The 8,099-nt window shown below is 42.0% G+C and overlaps 1 protein-coding gene across 1 annotated transcript; it reads left to right on the forward strand.

Moving 5' to 3' along the window:
* The first annotated feature begins 4,315 nt into the window (after window positions 1-4,315).
* On the forward strand, window positions 4,316-7,379 carry LOC121581005 (insulin-like growth factor-binding protein 1). The gene is made up of 4 exons (XM_041896287.2): window positions 4,316-4,857; window positions 5,165-5,304; window positions 5,849-5,977; window positions 6,199-7,379. The coding sequence occupies exons 1-4, from the start codon at window positions 4,509-4,511 to the stop codon at window positions 6,322-6,324; spliced, it is 744 nt and encodes a 247-aa protein (XP_041752221.1). The 5' UTR covers window positions 4,316-4,508; the 3' UTR covers window positions 6,325-7,379.
* The last annotated feature ends 720 nt before the right edge of the window (window positions 7,380-8,099 follow it).

The following is an 8,099-nucleotide window of genomic DNA, read 5'->3' on the forward strand; positions in this document are numbered from 1 at the left end:
CCCAGTGTTGTGTGGTTTTCCAGGGGCTCACTCAGTGTAACAGTTAAGTCAATACAGAGCTGGCCTGGCTTGCTCAACAATACTCCCTGGTTTACCCAGTCTGTTGTGGTGTTCTTTAATGAGAAGTCGAGGACACAGTCAATGCAATTCCCTTCATGTGCTAAAGTACAATTTTGAAAAATAACAGTATTGTGGTCAGGAGCATTTACATGGTATTGCTAATGTATCAAAACAACTACTCTCAATCTTTAAAAGATTCAAATTAGATGTCCTCTTCAGGTTTATTCCACAATAGCCTATTATATTGGAGGATAACTAGCCTTTCGCGGTTACTCTAACCGTATTGGGAGTTGATAATAATATCGACCTCAGTAATAAATCCAGTTGTGTGTCAGTCACTCACAGCTCTGCTTATATGGATCTGTGCCTGTAGGAATCACAAGGTAAAAACACTGACTACACACTGTACGTAACTGGGTACCATTGACAGAGTGAATGTTGTATATTTGCAGCAGGTAGCCTAGCGGTTAGGAACGTTGGGCCAGTAACCGAAAGCTTGTTTGTTCGAAACCCCAAGCCGACTACATGAAAAATCTGCTGATGTGCCCTTGAGCAAGACATTAACCGTAATTGTTCTGGATAAGAGCGTCTGCTAAATGACCAATCATTTTACATTCTAACCAAAACAGATTATCTTAGGTTCATCAAGATAATGAGATTGTAATATTTTCTGGTCCTAGAAAATTAAACATTGAGCCAATTTAGTCAAACTGAGAACATTTTATGAATTAGAATGTGTTTGTAATCTCATCTGTCTCTGATATGGGCAGACGCTGACTCTACCAAACCAGGATTGGTGTCACGGTTTGCACTGCCATAATCTGACTGGCACAGTTTTCTGTAGTTTATGCAAAGGAGGACTTGCCTGGTCAAACCAACCGCTGCCCTCTTGTTTCGTGTTTCTTCTCTTGTCACTGTGACATGTCACTACACTACAGATGTAGGATCTTAATTTCAGCCAGTTTGCCGACAGCAGGAACATAACTCTGCAGCAACAGGAAATGTGAATTATTATGTGGATTATAATGAATAAAAAAATTTGTAGGGGTTGATACATTTTTCGGAAGGGAAATCAAGTCTGATATTTCAAAATGGGAATTACAAACTTCAGAAGCCTTTTTAAACCTCAAATACACTAAACATGTTGAATGTCCTGCATTGAAGGAAAGTTATCCTGCATCAGGGTGATCAAATTAAGATCCTACAGCTGTACTTTATACGTGTTGTGAAACAGAGTGTGAGCTTGTGAGATCAGGATGGTAGATCAGGCTAAAGGAGTTCCACCCCATGCACTCAAACGAACCCAAAAGAGTACCACCACTGCACTCAAATGAACCCACAGTGTGACACAAATAAGGACAAAACAAACTGACCAGCTGCTGTTGTTATGATGGCCTTGTAGTATGCCCCATCAATCAATGTCTCTAAGGTTACGATTAAGCAAGAAAGGGAATGTAAGGTAAACCATGTATAGTGTTGAACTGCTCAAACTTTTCTTCTTATCCTCAGTTAATTGATGTTATGGAAAGTCAAAAGCAATATGTAAGTTAAAAGGTGTGTCTCCAACCAAAAATGTCTCTAGAAAACTTGATTTTGAATAGGAAGTATGCAAATTGCAACTGTTGGTGCTGCTGCCTTCTTGTTATTTTAATGTGTGCTATTGAAATGATCAGAGATTTTGCTAGCTTCAGTCATCACAAATAATACAAGAATCCTATATATTATATCTAGCCCTGTTCAGTTCATCAGATTTGCATGATCTATTTGCTAAAACTAAAACTAATCAACTAATGACAAACTAATGATACAGCTGCTAGAACCTATCCAGGAAGAAGAGGAGGAGGAGGCGGATGAAGAGGAAAATACAAGGAGGAGAAAGAAGGGGAAGAGTCTTCACTAAAGGTGTGGAGGCCTAGCCGGGACTCCAGTTCTCTGAACCAGAGTAGTGCTGCCTATGTGGAGATCGTCAATCTCTCTGTAGGCCTACCATATCCAACTACTACCCAGACAACAGGGGACCTCTGGGTGATGTTACCCCACCAGGGTTCACCTTCCCTGGGAAACAGAGAGGCTGATGGGGAAGAGGATGGAGCTCAGCTGGAAGTAGAGGTAAGTAGGCTGCTGTCCCCAGTCATCTTCTCACTTTATATTTTTGGTGCAAGTATTTACACTTATTTCAGCCTCAGCCTCAGCTACCCACCAACAGGAGAGGGAAACAAACCCAACGCACAAGGAGGAGACTCTCCTGGTCATCGTCAGATGAAGAGCAACCAACTACACCACAACGACCACAGAAGAGGAGAGGGAAGGACGCGCTTCCACCACCACAGAAGAAAAGAGGGGCTAGAGGACGGAGAAAGGTGCCAACTGCAGTGAGTACCAATAATAAGCCTGTAGTCATGATGGTCTGGACAAACAAAATATATCAAATATACAGTGCCCTCCACACAGTAATTGTGTTTATGGTGATTTAATAATTCAATTATAGTGATCAAACACACATTTTGATCATCTGTCCATGATACTTTTTTCACTTTATCCCCCTAGGATGATCCTTTCCCACAATGGCTGGTGAATCTGATGCACAACATTGAGGAGGCTACAACATACAGTGCCTTCGGAAAGTATTCAGACCCCTTGATTTTTCCACATTTTGTTACTTTACAGCCTTATTCTAAAATTGATTTAATAGTTTTTTCCCCTAATCAATCTATACACAATACCCCATAATGACAAAGCAAAAACAGGTAAAAAAAAAATAACAAAATAAAATATAACATTTACATAAGTATTCAGTCCCTTTACTCAGTACTTTGTTGAAGCACCTTTGGCAGAGATTACAGCCTTGTCTTCTTGGGTATGACGCTACAAGCTTGGCACACCTGTATTTGGGTAGTTTCTCCCATTGTTCTCTGCAGATCCTCTCAAGCTCTGTCAGGTTGGATGGGGAGTGTTGCTGCACAGTTATTTTCAGGTCTCTCCAGAAATGTTTGATCGGAGACTTGTCCCGAAGCCACTCCTGCGTTGTCTTGGCTGTGTGCTTAAGGTCGTTGTCCTGTTGGAAGGTGAACCTTCGCCCAAGTCTGAGGTCCTGAGCACTCTGGAGCAGGTTTTCATCAAGGATCTCTCTGTACTTTGCTCCTTTCATATTTTCCTTGATCCTGACTAGTCTCTCAGTCCCTGCCGCTGAAAAACATCCCCACAGCATGATGCTGCCACCACCATGCTTCACCGTAGGGATGGTGCCAGGTTTCCTCCAGACGTGACGCTTGGCATTCAGGCCAAAGAGTTCAATCTTGGTTTCATCAGACCAGAGAATGTTGTTTCTCATGGTCTGGGAGCCTTTAGGTGTCTTTTGTCAAGCTCCAAGCGTGCTGTCAAGTACCTTTTACTGAGGAGTTGCTTCCATCTGGCCACTCTACCATAAAGGCCTGATTAGTGGATTGCTGCAGAGATGGTTGTCCTTCTGGAAGGTTCTCCCATCTCCACAGAGGAACTCTAGAGCTCTGTCAGAGTGACCATCGTGTTCTTGGTCACCTCCCTGACCAAGGCCCTTCTCCCCCGATTGCTCAGTTTGGCCGGGCGGCCAGCTCTAGGAAGAATCTTGGTGGTTCCAAACTTCTTCCATTTAAGAATGATGGAGGCCACTGTGTTCTTGGGGACCTTCAATGCTGCAGACATTTTTTGGTAACCTTCAACCAGATCTGTGCCTCGACACAATCCTGTCTCGGAGCTCTACGGACAATTCCTTCCACCTCATAGCTTGGTTTTTGCTCTGACATGCACTGTCAACTGTGGGACCTTATATAGACAGTTGTGTGCCATTCCAAATCATGTCCAATCAATTGAATTTACCACAGGTGGACTCTAATCAAGTTGTAGAAACATCTCAAGGATGATCAATGGAAACAAGATGCAACTGAGCTAAATTTCAAGTCTCATAGCAAAGGGTTTGAATACTTATGTAAATAAGGTATTTCTTTTTTTAGGTTTTAATACATTTGCAAAAATTTCTAAAACCCTGTTTTCTACTTGTCATTATGGGGTATTGTGTGTAGATTGCTGATATTTTTTATTTATTTCATCCATTTTAGAATAAGACTGTAACGTAACAAAATGTGGAAGAAGTACTTTCCGGCTTGTTGAACCAGTCAACAACCAGCTTGTTGAACCAGTCAACAAGCTTGTTGTTGACTGGTTCAAACATTAACCTCCCTGAGGGTCAAAGTTCTGTATAAATACTGCAGCTCTTCTATTCGGAGAATTCAGTGCAGAAGGATAGAAGGAAACCTATAACTACCTATCTAGAGTATATCGTGCTTGTCAAAAGTACTCGAAAACTAAGCAAAAACTATACTTGACGATTCAAGACTACACTAAAGAAATCCATAAGTACACCTGACTGTAGATTCTAGATTCTTCCTACACCTGAAGATTTCAGATTGAAGATGCTTGGATTATATGAGAAGTTGACCCTGCTGGCAGCGGTGTCATTGTCCCTCCTGGCCTCTCTGGCCCTGTCTTCCCCCGTGGTGGGTCCAGAGCCTATCCGCTGTGCCCCCTGTTCCCAGGAGAAACTGGATGAATGCCCGGCCATCTCCCCAGACTGTAAGCAGGTTCTAAGGGAGCCGGGATGTGGCTGCTGCTTAGCATGTGCCCTGGAGAAGGGGGCCTCCTGTGGGGTTTACACAGCCCACTGTGCTGAGGGGTTAAAATGCAGCCCTAGATCTGGAGACCCCAGACCTCTCCACTCTCTCACAAGGGGACAGGCCATCTGCACTGAGGATGAGGGACAAGGTAGACTCAGCTTTCTGTTGTTGTGTTTTAGTTTTTCAATAATTGATTCATTGATGAATTGATTAAAAAATATTTTAAAATGTCACATGCTTCATCAACAACTAACTCCATCCCATAAAGTGACGAACTCCATCCCAACAATGCAGAGAGAAAAATAGAAAAATTATAGAAAGATAATAACACAAGGAATAAATACACAATGAGTAACGGTAACGGCAAATTTTTGACAACATAATACAAAATATATAATGTCAACTAATGCTAAACATGGTATACTTACCCACTCATTTCTCTCTCTAATCCACAGAGGAAGTAGAGTGGTTGACAGACCACACCTCCCTGCCCTACCTCCTGGGATTCAACACCCCGTTTGACCCCAGAGATGAGGGGGCTCAGGAGAGCATCAAGGCCAAGGTCAACGCCATCCGCAAGAAACTGGTGGAACAGGTACGCACAGTATTCAATCTGACTTTCTGTTAGAGTTAGTTAGGTGTCTTACTGTTAGTTAGGTAGCTAGGTCATCGGACTGTAATGGTGGAACAGTTGGGCACAACATACACCTGGGGCCTAATGTATCTAGCTTCTCAGAGTAGGAGGTTTGATCTAGGATCAGGTCTCCCCCTCTCCATGTAATCTTATTAATTATGATCTAAAAGGCTAAACTGATCCTAAATCAGATACTTTATACAGCCCCTGACTTACTTTCTTCTTCTTTACCGTTAGCTTAATGGAGCAAAGGGCCTCTAAAACCTGACTTAGAGTTCAAGTCAATTTAGCTGCTAGCCACCAGAGGAAGCTGTTGCCATTTTAACAAAAACTACCAAGAAAGTGTTATTCCCTTGAGATTAAATTTGCTTTGAATCTAATCACGTGGTGATTTAATCTGTTTCAGTCAGATATAACTCCTTATTTCATATGAATTCTGTGTCCATATTTCTGTATGTATTGTATGTGTTAGATGTTCATTGCCCTCTCTCTGTCCTACCCCTAGGGGCCCTGCCACATCGAGCTGCATGCAGCCCTCGACAGGATAGCCAGCTCTCAGCAGGAACTAGGAGAGAAGTTCACCACCTTCTACCTCCCCAACTGTGACAAACATGGCTTCTACAAGGCTAAGCAGGTAAGCAGCCTATGCGTCTACTTCCAGAGCTGCCCCGATAGAGAGGGGTTGGTGTGTGTAGCAATAGCATTAGCTCATTAGTGGTTGATAGTAGGACCAGGTGATCTGACCAGGAAAACTCTGGTTCCTAGTTGAGAGTTCAATAAAAAATAGCAATGTAGTGAAGTTGATCCATGTCGTTTAATATCTTTCTCTCTCATTTCCCCCCTATTCTGTTTTAGTGTGAATCGTCTCTGGTGGGACCCCCTGCCAGGTGTTGGTGTGTGTCCTCCTGGAATGGGAAGAAGATCCCGGGGTCAAATGATCTACTAGGAGACTCAGAGTGCCAGCAGGAGCTCACTCACTAAAGCATGGACACTCTGACACACATTTACAGTATGCATATACACGGGCACATGCAAGCACTTGCACACAGGCACAAACACACACTCACACTCACATACCCCTGCACGTACACAAGCACAGTCACATGAATGCACGCACACACGTACGCACACACGGACACACGCGTATGGACATATACTGTGTCTTTCTTTACTCAGCTTAAACACTACTGAACACATACATAGGTGTCCGCAAACCTACACACATCCACATCCACCAAATATACTGACTTTCTTTTTACAAACCCGTACAAAAACACTCTCATTCACATGAGCACACAACATAAAATTTTATTTCCAAAAAATAGAAATTACTCTTAATTTATTTACATGACGTATCACACCTTATTTATTCAAAATGTGTATGTGCTTACTAGTATGAACCATTTGTAATTTTTAGATTATTTATATGTTTGTCTATTTTCTGATTGTAAATAGGGCAACAGTGTATACATTTGTGTTTCTGACTAAATAACTCCATCTCTGAAGACCACAGGTCTCCAGCTCTGCCAAACCCAGTTCAGGGTCTTCAGAATCTGTTTTTGATTCATTCAACCCGGTGGACCTGTGCACTGTAAATGAAACAACACATCCATTCATTCATTCAACATGTTGACAGTGTCGGAATGTATTCTCATTGACATTTCCTCAATGGGTATCGGGGAAATACTTAAAGTGCCACAAGTATGCATCTGGTGACCAGGCACAAACATATCACTGCTCATCCAAGCCACTGTTTGGTTTTGGGTGAGTTTTTCTGTCTTCATCTACCTCTACTGGTCTGTGCAGGTCTTCTGGTTTAGCAGAGGTTTGTTGGGACACTCTCTGCACGTACACCGCCCTCCTCCTGTAAAGTCATTGTTTAATTTGTCTGAAAGGACGTCTTATCTCTTTTGTTTCATTTGATGCCATGATGAAATGTCTATTTATTATATGTCAAGCCCCTGTTCCTGACAGCAAGTCAGAAATATGTTACGAGATATGCTGCTATTACTTTTTGTTTGGTTTGTTACAAATCATGTATAGCCTCCCTTTTACGAAAAAAGATTGCAGTCAGAGTGCAGTATAACTGCAGTATGCTGCAAATACTGTGTCCAAAAAAACACAGTTTTTTTTTACTGCAGTAAGCTTGCAGTGTAATTGCAGTTAGAGTGCAGTATAACTGCAGTATAACTGCAGTTTAACTGTAGTACACTGCAGTTATTGACTCCAAAATACCACAGTCGACTGCATAGCCCTTTTTTGTAAGGGCTATGTTAGTTACTCTGTCGTAATTCTGTGCATTCAATAAACATGTTAACCTCAATGGTTTTTATGTGCATGTTTCTGTAGCATAGGACACGTAAGGATACGGCAAATGTGGAGAGAGTTGAATGAAGACATCAATGCCAATAATTTAATTAAAGTAAGTATTTATTTTAAGTGAGGAAATGTACAAAATCACTCTCCCTCCATACCAGAGGTCCTTATATATCCCCTGGCTTTAACCCCAAGGCTAGGGGAATACTTGTTTCTCAACAAATTATTAGAAAATACTTGCAGGATAGTGTTCAAGATCCTGGGCTGAGTCTAGAATAGTACCATATTACCTATAGTGCGCTACTATAGACCTGGTCAAAAGTAGTGCACTACATACTGAATAGGGTATTTCTTTTTTTGGGGGGTATGAACCCAAAACACTTCCAGAGCTAGCAACATGCTAATCTCCCTAGGTTACCTCTCCAACTTCCTGTAACAAA

The sequence above is a fragment of the Coregonus clupeaformis genome, chromosome 14 (assembly GCF_020615455.1).
Source record: "Coregonus clupeaformis isolate EN_2021a chromosome 14, ASM2061545v1, whole genome shotgun sequence".
NCBI classification, from domain to species: Eukaryota; Metazoa; Chordata; class Actinopteri; order Salmoniformes; family Salmonidae; genus Coregonus; species Coregonus clupeaformis.

Coding starts and splice junctions, on each gene's coding strand:
- LOC121581005 (XM_041896287.2), top strand. CDS start 4,509: ATGCTTGGATTATATGAGAAGTTGACCCTGCTGGCAGCGGTGTCATTG. Junction 4,858..5,164: donor CACTGAGGATGAGGGACAAG/GTAGACTCAGCT, acceptor TCTAATCCACAG/AGGAAGTAGAGTGGTTGACA. Junction 5,305..5,848: donor GCAAGAAACTGGTGGAACAG/GTACGCACAGTA, acceptor TCCTACCCCTAG/GGGCCCTGCCACATCGAGCT.